Raw genomic sequence first — 19,399 nt, 5'->3', positions numbered from 1 at the left:
GGGCTGGAAGAGGTTACAGAGATAGGGAGGGGGCGAGGCCACGGAGGGATTTTCCTCCAGCAAGAGCCAGCACCTTCAGAAGGGGAGAAAATTGGGGAGCGAGAAGATAAATTACTGTGTATACTGTCAGCATCAAGATTATGGAGAAGAAACATTTGTGTTTACATGGCAAGTGCCAGTCTGCAGTTTAATTGTGAAAATTACTGGCCCACAATGTGTGTTCTCCATTTATTGTAATGCACAAGGGCTAATTGTGAGATTTTGAAACATGAAAAAAAACACAAAAATAGGCTTTGAATTAAATGTTTTTATATATATATTTAAAACCACAAGTTAGTAAATATAATGTCTACAACAGTTCTGATGAAAGGTCATCGACCTGAAACGTTAACTCCACGTTTCTCTCTCCACGGATGCTGCCTGACCTACTGAGTGTTTTCCAGCCTTTTCAGTTTTTATTTCCGATTTCCAGCATCCGCAGTATTTTGCTTTTGTTTTAATGTATACAGCAGCGTTCACTATACTTAAGTCAGTGCAGAGGCCTAAGGGTTTGATATGTGTCTAAAAAATGTTCCAGAAAACAGATGAATTGGGCAAGGAACTTGCTATCTGCTCACAAACGTTCAATGCCTCCAGGGCTTTTTATGTAAAATTGCAGCCAATTGCACTGCGTGCGATAAGTGCAGAAAGGTTCAGGATTTATTGGGAGATGTCATGTGGTGCCAGGTCAAATTATTCGCCCCAAAAGACAAACTTCAGTAAGGTTCCTGGGTTGTGACCTTGCGGACTTTGCACAATGGCTTTGAAATCATGTATAGAGCACCCTCAATCTCAACCATTAGTACTGACCAGGATTCTGCACCAGGTGTGGCTTCAGTCTCCAAACAAACTACTGACTAATAACAAAAACCTGCAGCAAGGGTTTCCAAGGAGACCAAGTGGGTGGGATGGAAGGAAGCTCTGTTATGCTTACAGCAGCTCCCCGAGGTGGTCAAGGTGGCATTACAAGAGAGTGGTTAGAGTGTGGAATCTGCTGCCACATGGAGCAGTTGAGGTGAATAGCATGGACGCATTTAAGGGGAAGCTAGATAAACACGAGGGAGAAAGGAATAAAAGGATATGCTGATAGGGTTAGATGAGGTAGGGAGGGAGGAGGTTCGTGTGGAGCATAAACACCGGCATCGACCAGCAGGACCGAAGGGCCTGTTTCGGTGCTGTAAATTCTATGTAAGTGGGCTCCAGGACTTAAAATGATGCTTGCCCTCCAATTCACACCGATGGCACGACTTGGCACCAACCTTTACAGTTTGTTCACAGTTACTCTACATTAATGATCAGGTTTGCAGACTGCGAAATGAAACATTCCTTTTCATTGTCCCTCATTTGCCCCCAGCACCTCGGAGTCCCTGTAGAGGTCAGAAGCTGCTTTCTCCAGGAATGCCTGAAGCCAGAATGAGGGAGATGGGATTAAAACGCACGTAGGTGGGTGGGCGACGAGTTAGAATTTCCAACAAAAAAATACCCTGGGCCCTTTGCAAATTAACCAACCTGAAAAAAATGTTTTAAAATAAAGCCCTGCCTCCAATTTCCTTCCATCATTCATTAATAACAATGAGGTACGTGTAGGGCTGCAGACTCCTCTCAGGTTGGTGTTTGAGTGCTAGAGCGGAGCGGCAGGTCTAGAAGGGTAAACAAAAGGCCACAGAGCTCACATCACTGGACCTCAGTAACTGAGTGGAGTCGGTGACAGATCTCTCCCATGGTTATTTTGGGAAGGGACAGATGGAAAAAAATTTGCATTGAAAGTGGACTGCCCAATTTAAGATAATGGCAGTGAAATAGCTTTTCACAGGCAAGGCAAATCAACAAACATTGATTTCCCCCCCCCCGTCATCTATTTCCCCCTCTCTCAGCTTCTGATGTTCCCCATCAACACCCAGGAAGTCAGGTTCGTTCTCTGGTCTCAGGTTTTCCCTCAAGCAGTCAAGCACCATATAGAGAGTGTGGGGGGAAATTTGCATTGGATCCTTCCATATAACTCTGCATAGCCTTGTGAGAAATGTCTGAGACCGGGACATCTGTTTGCCCTTGTTGGTTAGGAATAAAGTGTGGTGCATGGGAACAAAAGGGTTAAATGCCTTTCCTCTCCCACAGGCCGAGATCAGGAAATAACCACAATCAGGATCATTGGCTGCGACCCTTCAGTTACCTCTTATATTGTTCTTTAAAATTCTGTTTAATACTTGAATATTAATGAAATATTATACGCTCCAGATCAATTTCCACTGGACTGATATTCTGAAGAGTCTGCTTCCAGTTATTTTACTTGCTTCAAGCCTCGTCAAGATATTTCTGAGAAGCCTCTTGTTCCGAGTGATGTTCTCAATGTAAAACTGTTCAATTACCACAGAAAACTCTTGCTCATCAATTAATATGATTGTAAAAAAAAAGTGTTTTTTAAATGATTGCCAGCACGTTAAAGTTCTTAGTATATAGAGAGGCACCTATTGCAGTCCATCCTTACATTGCCAGATCTTGCAAACAGCAGGGTGTGAGAAAGAGTCTATTTCCCCCCCCCGCCCCCGTGTGGCACCCGAGTGTTCAGTCATCAGGCTCGATAACACACTGTTCAACAATCTCCCGTAAATTTGGATTCTCCATTGCTGCTGCCACTCGCTCCTTATCATTGATCTGCTTGTTAACTAAAAAAAAAATCACAGGGAATAAAAGGGAGACTTATTAATATATAATGCAACATAGGGTGAGAATAGTGTGCAGCAAATTTATTTATTTGCTCGGGAAAATGTTCTGGCCCATCCAGATGAGAGATGCCAGAACTGGGGAATGGAATCCCCCCCTCCCCCCAGGCATTGCTTGTACTCATTATCAACATTAAGCACTGTCAGATCAGATAGAGCACAAAACGTGCCTAAAACTGCCCTTTAATCTGCAACATCGACGTGCCTCACAAACCAAGAGCTGCGCTGTCTCCCTACTACACCTCTGGGACATTCTTGTTTCTCGCACCAGTCACTCTTATTAAAATTAAGTTTAGCCGCAGGCCAAGGGAAAAAAACAAACGGAGCTGGAATACAAAGGGGAAGAAGTTATGCTTCAGTTGTGTAGAGCCTTGGTCAGACCCCATCTGGAGTACCACGTTCAGTATTGGGCACCGCACCTCAGAAAGGATATATTGGCCTTGGGGGTGCAGCGCAGGTTCATCAGAATGATACCGGGGCTTAAGACGGTTAAACGATGAGGACAGGTTGTATAAACTTGGTTGGTATTCCCTTAAGTATAGATGATTGAGGGGTGATCTGATCGAGGTGCTTAAGGTGTTTAAGGGATTTGATAGAGTAGATACAGAGAAACTATTTCCTCTGGTAGGAGAATCAAGAACGAGGCTGCGTAACATTAAAATTAGAGTCAGCCCATTTAGGAGGGAAAACAGGAAGCAAAGTGCAGTAGAAATCAGGAATCATCTCTCCAAAAGGCTGTGGATGCTGGGGGTCAATTGAAGTTTTCAAGACTGGGGTAGGTAGATTTTTGTTGGGTAAGGGTATTGAGGGATATGGAGTTGACGGACAGATCAGCCATTATCTAATTGAATGGTGGAGCAGGCTCGAGGGGCTGAATGGCCTATGCCTGTTCCTAATGTTCCTAAAATGCAAAATCTAATTATTGGACACATTAATTTAAAAATAAAGGTGGGAAAAGAGCTGTACCGTTATTGTCCAACTCTCACCCCGACCACACATTCCCCAGATACAATATTTTGAGCTGAATTTCTATACCCCAAACGGTTCACTTTACTCAGTTTGTTGTCTCAATAAATTTATCAACAGTTAAATATAGTTCAGTGTGTCTTTAGGCACAACACTTGGGTGAAAAGGGTTAATGGAAGATACTGAAAATTGAGTGAGGAAGGCATATGGGTAGTGAGATAAAAATATTATCATACTGATATTTGGGATACAGAATTTGATTAAAATGTACTTACTATCTTCTTCAGTAGAATGGGTCCCTTCAGAGATGTAGATTTCCAACTGTAAAACCACATAAATGTTAAATTTAAATTATTTATCAAGACAATGCCCCTTGGCTACATTATTTTTCTTAAGTATTTACTTACGCATGTGTCTGTTTGAAGTTTCTGATTGGTGGTCACAAGAAACTCACTAAAATCAGGTGTATTTCACTGTACTGAACAAAAGCTGTACCCTTATCTGGGAATGTTGGATATAATTTATGAAGCATTTTACACCAGTTTTCTTATAGTAACAAGCCAATATTCTGCAGAAGTTATATAACAGTTACTGAGCACGAGTCAGGCAGTGATGTATTTCTACCCAGAACACACTGGAGGAAGGAGAAGCAATGATTTCCCCCTGAGCACTTTATCTTGACAACATTCCTAGTAGCCATTAAACGTACAACTGCTCCCCTCCATCTTGTTTTTTTATATATCTAATTACAGGGATTATCTGATCTCGTATCATTGCCAGCAGATACATCTGTGAATCTCGAGTAGTGCACCAATTAAGCTTCCTCCATTTGATTCTTTGAATGAAGATTGAGCCTTGTTTAATGAGGACAGGCGTGTAATTTTCAAGTAGCAGTACTATAATGCTGATAATCGCATGTAACGCTACTGTGCATTACTTTATTATTAAAATATAATCATTCAGTTCCTACAGAATATGGGTTTGAAGTGGATGAGGTAAGTCGTTAATATGTTATACTTTTTGGCAAATGCCATTTATATTCCCCTTTCCCATTCTAAGCTCCTGCTGCATTTGATCTGGAGATACTTGCCATAGCTTTCCTCTCCCTCTGCTAACTAGTTCTTAAAGGTTATGCTAAATCTTTACAAATCACTGGTTAGGCCTCAGCTGGAGTATTGTGTCCAATTCTGGGCACTGTACTGTAGGAAGGATGTCAAGGCCTTAGAGAGGGTGCAGAAGAGATTTACTAGACTGATACCAGGGATGAGGGACTTCAGTTATGTGGAGAGACTGGAGAAGCTGGGATTGTTCTCCTTAGAGCACAGAAGGTTAAGGGAGATTTAATAAAGGTGTTCAAAATTATGAAAGGTTTTGATAGAGTAGACAGGAAGAAACTGTTCCCACCGCCAGGAGGATAACCAGAGGACACAGATTAAAGATAATTGGCAAAAGGATCGGGAGAAGAGAGGAGAAGAATTTTTTTATGCAGCGAGTTGTTATGATCTGGAAAGCACTGCATGAAAGGGTGTTGGAAGCAGATTCAACAGGAACTTTCAAAAGGGAATTGGATAAATACTTGAAAAGGAAAAGATTTGCAGGGCTATGGGGAAAGAGCAGGGGATGGGACTAATTGGATAATTCTTTCATAAGAGCCAACACAGGCACGATGGGTCGAATGGCCTCCTTCTGTGCTGTAAGAGTCTATGATTCATCTGTACCAACACTTCCATCCTATTTTTTTTTAGGTTTAATTGCTTCTGGCAAAAATGTTTAAACTAAAGAGCGACTTTAGGGGGGGAAAACATGACTTAAGAATATTAATAGTGTTCTTAGTATAGACCATGGTGTACTTCACTGTGAAACTGATGTCTGAACGAGTGCAAGAGAAAGATTCCATGAAGGTCGAGTCACTGTTACAGATGCTCAACATTTCCAAACAGCATCTGTGGCTCACAGTTGGAATAGTTTGCTTATTTTGGCCAAAATTTCAGGGACTTGCCTCAGATTACGGTAGTATAATTTACTACTCATCCAGGAGGGCCGAATCACCTGTGCCAGTTCCTAAAGGGGAATCCAAAAGTTTTCCACAGGCATGTAAACAGTAAACAGGTAGTAAGAGGAGGGGTGGGGCTGATTAGGGACTCAGGGAGGCAGACGGGATGGCTGATTACTTTGCATCTGTCTTTACCAAGGAAGAAGATGCTGCCAGAGTCTCATTAAAGGAAGATATAGTTGAGATACTGGATGGGCTAAAAATTGATAAAGAAGAGGTACTTGAAAGGCTAGCCGTACTTAAAGTAGATAAGTCACCCAGTCTGGATGGGATGCATCCTAGATTGCTGAGGGAAGCAAGGGTGGAAATTGCGGAGGTACTGGCCATAATCTTCCAAACGTCCACAGATATGGGGGTAGTGCCAGAGGACTGGAGAATTGCAAGTGTTACACCCTTGTTCAAAAAAGGGTGTAAGGAAAACCCAGCAACTATAGGCCAGTCAGTTTAACCTCAGTGGTGGGGAAACTTTTAGAAATGATAATCCGGGACAGAATTAACAGTCACTTGGATGAGGGTGGAATGATTAGGGAAAGCCAGCACGGATTTGTTAAAGGCAAATCGTGTTTAACTAACCTGATGGTTTTTTGATGAGGTAACAGAGAGGGTAGATGAGGGCAATGCAGTTGACGTGGTGTATATGGACTTTCAAATTGCAGCCCATGGAATAAAGGGGGCAGTAGCAACATGGATACAGAGTTGGCTAAGGGACAGGAAACAGAGAGTAGTGGTTAATGGCTGTTTTTCGGGCTGGAGGGAGGTGTGCAGTGGTGTTCCCCAGGGGTCGGTGCTGAGACCACTGCTTTTCTTGATATATATTAGTGACTTGGACTTGGGTGTACAGGGCACAATTTCAAAATTTTCAGATGACACAAAACTTGGAAGGGTTGTAAACAGTGAGGAGGATAGTGATAGACTTCAAGAGGACATAGACAGGCTGGTAGCATAGGCGGACATGTGGCAGATGAAATTTAACGCAGAAAAATGCAGTGATACATTTCTGTAGGAAGAACGAGGCAATATAATCTAGAGGGCACAACTCTAAAAGGAGTACAGGAACAGAGAGATCTGGAGGTATATGTGCACAAATCGTTGAAGGTGGCAGGGTAGGTTGAGAAAGCGGTTAAAAAAGCATATAGGATCCTGGGCTTTAGAAATAGAGGCAGAGTGCAAAAGTATGGAAGTCATGATGAACCTTTATAAAACACTGGTTTGGCCACAACTGGAGTATTTTGTCCACTTCTGGGCACCGCACTTCAGGAAAGATGTGAAGGCCTTCAAGAGGGTGCAGAAGAGATTTACTAGAATGATTCCAGGGATGAGGGACTTTAGTTATGTGGATAGACTGGAGAAGCTGGGGTTGTTCTTCTTGGAACAGAGAGGGTTGGGAGGAGATTTGATAGAGGTATTCAAAATCATGAAGGGTCCAGACAGAGTAGATAGAGAGAAACTGTTCCCGTTGGCAGAAGGACCAAGGACCAGAGGGCATAGATTTAAGGTGATTGGCAAAAGAACAAAAGGTGACATGGCGAAAAACTTTTTTTACACAGTGAGTGGTTAGGATCTGGAATGCACTGCCTGAGGGGATGATGGAGGCAGATTCAATCATGGCCTTCAAAAGGGAACTGGATAAGTACTTGAAAGGAAAAAATTTGCAGGACTACGGGGAAAGGGCGAGGGAGTGGGATTAGCTGGATTGCTCTTGCATAGAGCCGGTGCGGTCTCGATGGGCCGAATGGCCTTTTCATGCTGTTATGATTCTATGATTCTAATGTTACAGGCAAACCTTCCTATCCCCTTACGGGTAGATCAGGAGATTTGTAAAAGTGCAGGATAGACAATAGAAAGTTTTATTTTAGCTTGAACATTGATAAGAGATTTGGTCTTAAAATTGCAACGAGTATTTATTGATAAATTTCCAATCAAGTTAATGACTTGTCTTCTGAGCACTAGATTGCCATAAACAAAATTTTAGGAGTCAAGTTAAAACAATGTTACTACAAAGGCCCATATGGAATCCTTGATTACTGAAATACAAGAGCCCGTAGCGATGGAGTAAAAATGACTGAAGATCAGCTCAAAGACTTGTTGACCAACGGATGCTTACGTTGGCAGCCAAAGAGATTCATCCCGATTCATTCACAGCAGGTGCGCTCCAGGTTAAAATGAGGTGAATCCAGGTTCAAGAGTTTGAAAATAAAGCATTTCCAATTGGCTCAATCCTTTACCTTTAAATCCAAGAGGACAGGCAAGCCCGGCTGAGAAAACGCTCAAACATTGTGTAGAACTCATCGTGATCTATAACTCATTCTTTTCCAGGACTTCAACTTACCTCAGGCCTTTTCCTTTTCTTAGGGTTTCCAATATGACATTTGGCATCACCATGTCTTCTCAATTACTCTGATTGTGTCCTGCACTATGGACCTTGGCCTATCACTTTAGTTCCTCAATAACAAGAAGTTGTAACAGTTCTCTCCATCACATGTGTACTGTTTAGGAACATAGGAACAGGAGTAGGCCATTCAGCCCCTCGTGCCTGCTCCGCCATTTGATAAGATCATGGCTGATCTGTGATCTAACTCCATATACCTGCCTTTGGCCCATATCCCTTAATACCTTTGGTTGCCAAAAAGCGATCTAAGACAGAGATGGTTTTCTTTTTGAAAGCTACAGGGGAATGCATTAAGTAAACCCTATCACCAATCTAAATTGTCAGGATCCATCTCGATAAAAAGTGGAGGGATGAAGGGACAGACCACTTTTCCTTACCTTATGTTTGAACGGTAAGCATTTTTGTAACTTGACTCGTAGACAGAGACCTACATTTGTGAGAGGAAAAAAATGACTTGTAAGCATATATTGGGTTTGTGCATAAGTTATCAAGCAATATCTTTCACAGCCATTCACTTTCCTTGTTCTTACCAATTTTCTCCCACTCTTTTGAAGGCAGTGACTCCTTGCTGAGGTACAGTTCCAGGGGCACTGGTTGCCCTTTGCTGGAAGGTTATGTGACTACAGGGCACATCAGCAAGGCCTGATTCTATTCCCACCTGAAGATCATACATGTACTTCCAGCAGGGGTTAGTGGCAGTGATCAATAGTAGAAATCCTGACTGATTTTCCCCCTCCTTACCATCGCTGCACTGAAGCCAACTGTGATGCCCAACTCAGCACAGACCAGGGATCAAACCTGTAACCTTCCTGGTGTGTTTGACTCAGCCACTCGCTGGATAGGCTCACTGAGCCATGAGGGAGTTGCCATAGTTGACTTTGGTAATTTTTCAACTAACAATCCCTTGCACGGGAGTTCCCTCATCCAGTGGTTTGAGCACATAATCCAGGCTGACACTCCAGTGCAGTACTGAGGGGGTGCTGCACTGTTGGAGGTGTCGTCTTACGGATGAGACGTTAAAATGAGGCTCTGTCGGCCCTACCAGTTGGATGTAAAAGATCCCATGGCACTGTTTGAAGAAGAGCAGGGAGGTCTCCTGGTGTCTTGGCCAATATTTATCTCTCAACTAACATCATTAAAACAGATTATCTAGTCATTTATCTCATTGCTGCTTGTGGGACCTTATTGTGCGCAAATTGGCTGCCACGTTTCCTACATTACATTGCATGAAGTGACTATATCTCAAAAGTACTTCATTGGCCATAAAGCGCTTTGGAACATCTTGAGGTCGTGAAAGTCGCTGTATAAATTCAAGTTCTTTATCCCTTCGGAAAGTTGCAAAATAGGTCTTTAACATTCATCGGCCAATCAGCACACAGCATCAATTTGGAACTCAGTCGGGATTTTCTGAACCACTGAGATTAGGGAGTTGTTGCAGCTTCACTGGGATTCGCTTGCTGAAATCCAAGTAGCCGTCCGTTTAAAAAAAAACACAGGCCAGGCGGAGACATAGGTGTTACATAAATCTTCGCTTGTGTTATGTCGGAGAGGGGAATCAGCCCTGGTTCCTGAGCCTGATTGCTATATTGTATAAATATTGCATATTTATAGAAAGAACAGCTTTCCTCTCTTTAATTTCCCAGCCTGGATACTGTTCACATGTTTTTAATACTCAGCTGGTTTGCTCCCCCCACCCCGACCCCCTTTCCCTGTGCAGCAAACATAGTAAATTAAATGGGGAAAAACTGCTGTAAAGTTGGGAGCCATCTTTCACCTACCTACATATCTCAAAAACTGCCTATAAACTGGGCAATTCTGGGGGCTACAACAAACAAATTCTGTTAAATCTTTCCCGGTTGTTAAAGCAGTGTAGTAGACACGCATATGGACGAGATTCTGAAAAAATAATAGAGAGGCATCTATTTTTTTGGTGTTTTCAGTGGGGAGTTCTCAGAATGTTTTCAGTCACAGTGATAACATAAAAGAAATATTTGGCCAGCCTCAAACACGCTTTCTGAAAGGCTCGCGTCAACAGCACAGAAATGTCACTAAATTGGCAATGTCACCCGGGGACCATAAGATGTGGGAAATAGCAAATTATATTGGTGCATTCGCAGATGTTTGTGAGGTTGGGATTAAGGGACACTGCAGTTTAGCCTGTGTCTAAACCTTCAGTTTACCTGACCTGGGCATGCCCACTGTTGACTGAATCGTAAAATCAAAATTTTACAGCACAGAAGGAGAACATTTGGCCCATCGTGCCTGTGCTGGCTCTCTGAAAGAGCTAGCAACTTACTCCCACTCCCCTGCTCTTTCCCTGTACCCCTTTAATTTTTCACATATTTATCCAATTCCCTTTTAAAAGCTATTATGGACTCGGCTTCCACCACTGTTCCTGGTAAGGCATATCTTAACAACCCACTACCTAAAATCATTTCTCCTAAACCTCTACCTACTGGTGCTAAAAGTAAAAAATAAAAGTTCCATCCCCCAGCAGCATCTTTCACTCTGATGAACACAAGGTTTCTCACACGACCTTGCTCAAAGTGCAAGGGCCTTTACGATGCCAGTAACTGCGTATGTACAGAGGTCACGGTTATACTTTTCCTGTAGACTAAACATTTCTTCCTGCAAGCCAAACAGAACATACACAGAAACAATGACACTGTCCTGATAAACACGCTTAAAAAATTGTAAAGAAGTACAATAATTACTCCTCTTTGAGACTAGCCGACCTCTAATCCACAAATACTATAAGCACAAAGCGCTTCATACAATGAAAATTCCTTGCATGGTAAAAGTCCCTCAGTAGTTTATAATAAGTAACACGGACCAGAAGGTACCTGGTTTGATCCCTGTGCTGAATTAGCTCCTCTCAGTCAGAGCAGCAGTTGGTTTGTTACAAATGATCTCAGTGCTCCTGGGCTAGGAAGCAGGGAAGCCATCCTACTCCTGATTATTATCCTGGAAAGTGTGCATATTGGATATCAGGATGGCCACGTGCCCCCCTCCTATCCCCTCCGCTCCCCCTCCCAATTAAATAGCCTGCTGACACTCACTAAGAATGGGACTTGGGTGGAATGCTAGACATGTGCGAGGGCTTCTGGAACTGTGTCCTAAACAGGACTCAACTCCATCAGGACAAGAGGAAAGAAAATTGGAAGAAAGAAAAAAATGCTTACTCGGTGATACCCAAATACATGTCATACAGGAGATAGATGATCTGCCCAATTTGGTTTAGTATACCCTGTAATAATCCCTGTAAGTAACTATTTAACAGGGCATTAATATTTTGTAATCTTTCTCAGTTCTCCATTGATTACTAGACTGCTTCATTTTCCTTCCTCTCACTGTGTACGGTACTGTTACTGTATACAAGAAATAGGGCTCACTGTACTGAGCCCTGCGTGTGAAGCATAAGCAGGGCATACATTATTTTATGTGCCAGCAGTTTTATACATTTGAAAACAAAACCTTTCATTAAAAAGAAAACACTTCCCAGTGAGATGAGGGGTATCAGTGCTGAGAAATGAAGTGTTTTTCTAAACTTCTGCACCAATGTTACTATCAAGTACTTCCAAGTCAGATAAAATACAGGTTTGATTTGGGAGCTCGTTTTGAGATCCACACTCCCAATGAGGAAGCCGCACTCAAAGGGAGCATGGGATGCAGTTAGGACTAAAAAAGACTGTAGCCCCGATTCTCCATCCTGTGCTCCCTGCTAAGAGTACAGCTCCTCCTGCTGTGCTCCTCCTAACCCTCCTCCTACCCAGTAACGTGACCTAACCCCCAAACCACAAAAGAGCACCTGTGAATACAATACTATAACTTCCCATTTCCCACACTTTGGTGAGATTGATGCTTTGGGAACAGTTACATGCTGCTGACTCGAGCCTAATGGAAAGTAAGTGAAGGCTCCCCAAACTCATTTCACTTAGGACCCTTTACAAACTGGCAGTGTGGAGACTTTCATCCTTTCAGTCTGCACTGGATCCAAGCCAAGCCCAAGAGGTCAAAGTGCAGCTTATTACCCACTGTGTCAAACAATCTTCCTTCACCCTCATCCCTCTTTTAAAAAAAAAAGTTTCACTAAATAAGAGTAGGCCAAGGATAGTGTTCTCCCGTCTCCCTTGGTTCCCATGCCTTCTGCAACAAGTAATTAGTTTTGTCAATAGATTATTTAGAAAGAAAAAAAGCTCCAATGGTCAACTGTGCGAAAATGCTTTCAACTCCTGACAAGAAACTTGATTCAATGCCCTTTGACCTTCAACCCTTTAACCCAATACAATTACTTTAAAAAGTTTAGCATAGGTCATAACCTGCTGCAAGGAGAAAACAGGAAGCACAATGCCCGGGAACTAGACTCTCACTTTGTTTATGGAAGAGTGACAGTTCTGAGCACCGAGTCATAGTGAGGTTAATTCTATTTGAAGGAGAAGGTCGGAGCCTTTTAAAAAAATAACAGCTGTGGAAGGCTACCATCTCCCGCTCAAAACTCAGCAACAATGACGTGGTGTTAATAACGCAAAGCATTCAAATAGCATCCGTGTTATCCTTATTGTAAGCCTGAAGAGAGCATCCGCTATGAAGGCAAGCTTTGTAGGGAGTTCAATATAGATCAGCACGTCACCCTGGCAACATCAGGAAGTGTGGGGGGAGTGGGAAGAAGAAAATAGCAGGCACTGGACTGCGGAGGACTCAAACACTGTTATTATGAGCAGACATTCACATTTGTCTCTGGTTATACTGGAAGTCCCTCTTATTTACAGGCTGCCCACTTGCCCAGGATGAACCAGGCAGCCATTATTGGAGCACATCACCAATTTTCCAATTTGAGATTAAATCCACCAACTTTTCTACAGTATCCCAGCATAGGACATTCTCTCTCTAGCTCGCCCCTCCCTTTTATTTCCTGCCAATTTGCTCCCCTGCTGTCTGAAGGCGATGACTCTTGGGTGAGCTAAGATTCATGGGCACAGGCCACCCTGTAGTACCTTGCTCAAACACGATTCTTCTTCACTGTGAGGGTTGACTTGCTACTATGAAAGGGTTTGATAGGGTGGACGTAGAGAAGATGTTTCCACTTGTGGGGGAGAGCAAAACTAGGGGCTGTAAATATAAGATAGTCACTAATAAATCCAATAAGGAATTCAGGAGAAACTTCTTTACTCAGAGAGTGGTGAGAATGTGGAACTCGCTACTCGAGTGGTTGAGGCGGATAGCATAAGTGCATTTAAGGAAAAGCTAGATAAACACATGAGGGAGAAAGAAATAGAAGGATATGATGATAGGGTGAGATGAAGTAAATAGAGTGGGAGGGGGCTCGTGTGGAGCATAAACACTGGCATAGACCTGTTGGGCTGAGTGGCCTGTTTCTTTGTTGTAAATTCTATGTAATGCTATTCAACTGTCAGGGGCATCACCACTAAGCCTTTTCTTTTCCTTCCCCCAGTTAACTCTCAACAGAGGTATCTGGGTAGCGATCAGAAGCAGAATGTAGGCTGATTTTGCCCTCCCTGGCCAATATTCTCCTCTCTAACCCAGTGAGACCCTGGTGTTGTTGAAGTGAAATACCAGCCCGGGATTAGTGTAGTGGTTACGATACTGGACCAGTAATCCAGAAATGGAGTTCAAATCTCATGGTAGCTTGAGAATTTGAATTTTAAAAAAAAAGTCTAGTATCAGTAAAAGTGACCATGAAGCTGTTGGATTGTTGTAAAAACCCAACCGATTCGCCAATGGCCTTTAGGGAAGGAAACCTGACGTCCTTTCAGACGGTGCATTTCATGTCGGGAGTTTATGGGTATAATGACGTTAGGTTTAAACATGAATTAATGAAACCATGGTGACTCAGCCATTCTAAGATGCCTGTGATTCTGAAGTTACCACTGGGTACCGTGTGTTGGAGGGGCTGCAGAGAGTTTGGTGTATTTGGGAGGGTGACAAGCCTGGCACATCAGACACCAAGACAGATAAATGACAAATGCAACCTTCCCATCAGGAAACATACAAAAAGCAGATTTCATGGAAACAGTGTTGAGCTATGATAAGAGTGAAGTGGCAGAATAAAAGGAACTTTTAACTTTTACTGTGTAACCCCTCCCATCAGAGCCCTAATCTGCACTCTTCAAGGAATGCACAGTCACAACAGATAGATTTGTTTGTAAAACCACAGCCTCTGCTAGGTATGATGTTCAGTTCCAGATAAGTTTTATTATTGAGAGACTCTGTATTTCCCCTCCCCTTGCTTAGTCTCCTTGTGCCATTTGTCTTTCCTGAATGAGAGGGGCTGGATGGAGCCGACTGCCAGGCCGAGGTTAATGTTGATCTAAGAATGGACGACAGGAAATAACTGAGAGCAGCTTATTGCAACCCCTCTCCCTTCCACTCTTCCCGAGATCAGGAACTAATTTTAATGCCCACTAATATGTTAGCCATGGCTCAGTGGGAAGCACTCTCGCCTCTGAGTCAGAAAGTTGTGGGTTCAAGTCCCACTCTAGATATTTGAGCGCAAAATGATATTCCCGTGCAGTACTGAGGGAGCGCTGCACTGTCAGAGGTGCTGTCTTTTGGATGAGTCTGTCCTCTCAGATAGACGTAAAAGATTCCATAGCACTATTTTGAAGAAGTGCAGGGGAGTTCTCCCCGGTGTCCTGGATCAATATTTATCCCTCAACCAACATCACTAAAACAGATTATCTGGTCATTATCACATTGCTGTTTGTGGGACCTTGCTGTGCACAAATTGGCTGCTGCATTTCCTACATTACAACAGTGGCTACACTTCAAAAGTACTTCATAGGCAGTAAAGCGGTCTGGGACATCCTGAGGTCATGTAAGGCACAATATAAATGCAAGTTCTTTCCTTCTTTACTCACCAATCAATGTGGCTAGAGAGCAGTGAGGTACTGTTGGTGTGAAATGAATAATGATCAGATATTCATCTTCATCCAGTGACTTCACCTCTACACATTCTTCAGCTACCACCTCCAACTCTTCCAGAGTGTTGGGCTTCTCTGGGTCACGAATTGTACGAATAATATCTGACAAATGACAAAGACACCAAAGAAAATTAATAGTTTCAAAGCATCATTATCTCTGCTAACTGTTACAAAACGCCATTTAAATCTCAACAAAATCCTGTCTCTCCATACCTCTAATACTCTGCTCCCCCATTGTTCACTTCCACTTCCATTTCATCCATCCTTGTGGTCTCTGTAAGTGAGATCAATTTAATGCTACTCAGGTTTTATTGATAGGCAATATTGTGACGTGGATTCCTGCCAACTAGGAGTGGAATTAAATTGCCTGACTTGCAGAGGAAAATTTCAACCATTCATTCAAAAGGTGAGAGACTAAGAAATGTTGGTAGTCAGAGGGATTTGGGTGTCCTTGTACATGAATCATAGAAAGTTAACATGCAGGTACAGCAGGCAATTAGGAAGGCAATGCCTTTATTGCAAGAGGTTGGAGGTCTTGCTGCAATTATATAAGACTCTGGTGAGACCACACCTGGAGTACTGTGTACAGTTTTGGTCTCCTTACCTAAGGATACACTTGCCTTAGAGGGGGTTCAACAAAGGTTCACTAAGTTGATTCCTGGGATGAGAGGGTTGTCCTATGAGGAGAGATTGAGTAGAATAGGTCTTTATTCTCTGGAGTTTAGAAGAATGAGAGGTGATTTCATTAAAACGTATAAAATTCTTAGGGGGTTTGACAGGGTAGACGCCGAGAGGCTGTTTCCCTTGGCTGGAGAGTCTAAAACTAGGAGGCATAGCCTAGTCGGCCATTTAGAACAGAGATGAGGAAAAATTTCTTCACTCAGAGGGTTGTGAATCTTTGGAATTCTCTACCCAAGAAGGCTGTGGCTGCTCAGTCATTGAGTATATTCAAGACTGAGATCAATGAATATTTGGACAATAAAGGAATTAAGGGATATGGGGATAGGGCGGGAAAGTGGAGTTGAGGTAGAAGATCAGCCAAGATCTTATTGAATGGCAGAGCAGGCTCGAGGGGCCATATGGCCTACTCCTGCTCCTATTTCTTATGTTCTTATATCTGATCTACTCTCTACTTCAACCCATGTCCCAGAAGTGAGAGAACAGCATGTTCATCCACTGTATCACTCTCCTGCACTTCATACTTTTAAAGTTCAAAGAGTCACTGTCTCCCATTGCAGAAACTCAACTTTTATCGCTGAACAGTAGAACTCAGCTCTTGCTTCCAGGCGCTGCCACTTGAATTCAGTTTAGGCAGATTCAGTACATGCAAGGTCTGTCCGAACTGAATCTACGTAGCATTGCCTGGAAGCAAGAGCTATAGGGATGGGATGCAAAAGCAAATGAGCTAGGACATGACCTGGGGTCTCAAGCTCAGAGAGTCACTGCAATGGTGGCGCTGTACAGAACCCACACTATTGGATTTCACAGTGTTTCAGTAGCATAAACAACTTACATTGATATAGCACCTTTAACATAGCAAAACTTCTGAAGGTGCTCCACAGGGAACGAATGGATGAACCAAGAGGTAATATGTAAGAGTTAGGAGAGATAGCCAAAAGCAGAGTCAAAAAGACAGGTTTCAAGGAGCTTTTGAAGGCATGGAGAGAAGTAACAAGGGAGGGGGGTTTATAGAGGGAATTACAGGTAGTAGAGCCAAAATGGCTGCAGGCTTTGCCACCAGTGGTGGAGCGAAGGGAGGGTGGGATGCACAGGAGGTGGGAGTCGGAGGACGAAAGGATACAGGGAAAAATGTAGGAGGTTGGGTGCAGTGAGGCCATGGAGGGATTTATAAACTAGATCAAGATCTTAGAGTTTCACTGCATTGGTGGATATGGAGCCAGTAGAAGTTGTTGATGGCACGGTGATGGACTTTGTATGGCACAAGATGCAGGTGGCGAAGTTTTGGATGGGTTGGAGGTAGGATTGTTCCAGGGCGGCTGGGAAGTTGAGGCTGGAGGTAAGTCAACACAACCGATCTTGGGCTGGTACTTGGAAGGTAGCTGGCAGTCACTCTCATTTGTAACTATAGTTTAAGCTCGACAGGACAGAAATACTCAGTAATTTGGTGATCATCGTGCATGCCTTGTTTTCAAAGCTAGTAAGCAGTTTTGCAGGCCTAGGCTTCCCCCGTTCTCTCCCAATTTTTTTTTCTTTAAAAACAACTTTCAAAATATTTTATTTTCTTCTTTTTTAATCTGCTTAAGCCAAATACCACACCCAATCTGACAGGACAGGGAGATGATCCACTAAAGGTCCCCAGCAATGTTGCTCTGTAAGAACAACCACCAGACATTGCAATAAGAGCAGCTACGGCAACCTAGTGGTTTTGGTTGTGGATTTACAATGCAAAGATTGTGAGCTCAAATCTCACCATAGCAAATTGTGAAATTAAATTCAATAAATGTGGTGATGTGTAAAATAAAAATTACTATGGTTTGCTAATGTCTTACAGGGAAGGCAACTTTCCACCCCTACCTGGCCTGTCTGACTCGTGGCTCCCTTCCCACACTATGTAATTGACTCCTGATACCACTCTGAAGTGGTCTGGCAAGTCACCCCATACCACCATGACAGTGCTATTTTAATTTAATCGCTATCCGATAGCCATCTTTAATACCTGACATATGGTGTGTGCACATTACGCATTACAACCCAAGGGGTGACCAGCAGATTAGCTTCAAATAGAAAGTAGACCACTCATTTTAGGACTGACGTAAGTCACTCGTAAGTATGGCTGTACTTTCAGCACCCCTCCCCCGAATACATTTTCCACTGACTCCGAAGCTTCACAAATTTGGGTTAACTGATGATTTATACATATTTTCGGAAGGTTCAATGGCAGTTTACTCCCTCCTCCCCAACTTTGCAGAGTTTTAAGCACCCCACAGAAAAAAATACACATCTCGTGAAAATGTACAGCCCAACGCAGCCAAGGACGCTCAATGATTTATTTTCTGCAGCAGTCCCTGGTGTGGGTGGTGACTGCAGTGGTGGCAGTGAGAGCTTGAGACCATCTGTCACATGTACAGCCACTGTTCAATAATCATCTATACAGGCTTGAACAGGACAATTAAGTCAATAAAACTTACAGGGCAATTACAGCACAAAGTCTGCATCAATGCAAATTGGTTTTGGCTTTGTGTCACTGCAAATTGTTGTGTAATTCAGGTGTAACGTCACTCGAATTCCATTCAGGTAATTAGCACGAGACCGTCTCTAGGTGGTAATCACGCAGCCCTTCATGCCTTCAATCGGTGTCAAGCAAAATCTAAAAAGTTGGGAGGCCTGGGAACTTTTAAACTCTATTTTTAAACCTTTTTATTAGAAAGGTTGACAGGACAGTCCAGAATATGACCAGCATTCGGTGCCAGTGAGCGGTGCTCCACGCACGTGTCCTTACATGTATGAGCAGAACTCTTGTTTACCCTCCCTACGGAACAGTGCTGAGCCAGCAGTATGACTCAGGTCTGTCAGGCTCAAACCAGTACCAGTTGTACGCCCATGGCATTTCATAAACGATACTGAGTTTAAGGCAGCTTCTGAAATCGACTGAATGAAGACTGATTGGTTTGTTAATTTGTAACTTTCAGAAACAACAGCAGGTTATAAGTAACATCACGTGATTATGGGGAACTGCTCCTACACAGGTATGACCCGGTATGGGAATGCAAAATTTGTTTAGAAAGTAACTAACATTTAAAATCAGTATCTTCCTCTTGGGACAACTTTTGCATTGGGGTAAGAGACATAAAGAACAGGTCTGGCTACTGAAGCGATATGTAAAAGTTATAACACTTTTATGAGTTGAAGTTTGACCTCCTTACTGAGCTACAACAATCTCTACTTTATTTTCTTGCTGGGAGCATGTAGTCTTACCATAGACTTCTAATGCTTTCTCTTCCATTTTTTTGATTTTCTCTGCATCTTCTTTAATTGATAGCCGCGAGAGAAAGAGGAACTTTGCTAGGGCGTAAGATACAAGCCCCGAGACTATTTCCATCCTCCAGCCATTACGCTGCAGCTGCTGCCACACTGACACAAGCTAAACTTCCGGGTCTGCCGGGCCAGAGACATCGAGCACAGAGAGAATGAGGGAGAGAGTTACAGACAATGTTTGAGTGCTAAGCTACATTTAATATATTAATATAATATGGCTCAGTATCAATGTATGTCTGCTGTAGGCAAGGGCTTAAACACTAACTAAAACAGCTAATGATCACAAATAAAATGA

At 42.9% G+C, this 19,399-nt stretch overlaps 1 protein-coding gene across 1 annotated transcript; it reads right to left on the bottom strand.

Annotated features, from left to right (window-relative positions):
• Positions 1 to 292: 292 nt before the first annotated feature.
• ciao2a (cytosolic iron-sulfur assembly component 2A) lies at positions 293 to 19,224 on the bottom strand. Its single transcript, XM_067971296.1, has 5 exons — positions 19,045 to 19,224; positions 15,046 to 15,210; positions 8,545 to 8,594; positions 4,001 to 4,046; positions 293 to 2,702 (listed from the first exon to the last, which is right to left on the bottom strand). Exons 1-5 carry the CDS (start codon positions 19,166 to 19,168, stop codon positions 2,602 to 2,604), a joined length of 486 nt encoding a protein of 161 aa, XP_067827397.1. The 5' UTR covers positions 19,169 to 19,224; the 3' UTR covers positions 293 to 2,601.
• Positions 19,225 to 19,399: the final 175 nt, after the last annotated feature.

The sequence above is a fragment of the Heptranchias perlo genome, chromosome 34 (genome assembly GCF_035084215.1).
Source record: "Heptranchias perlo isolate sHepPer1 chromosome 34, sHepPer1.hap1, whole genome shotgun sequence".
Taxonomy (NCBI): Eukaryota; Metazoa; Chordata; class Chondrichthyes; order Hexanchiformes; family Hexanchidae; genus Heptranchias; species Heptranchias perlo.
This window is presented reverse-complemented; position numbering and strand designations above follow the sequence as displayed.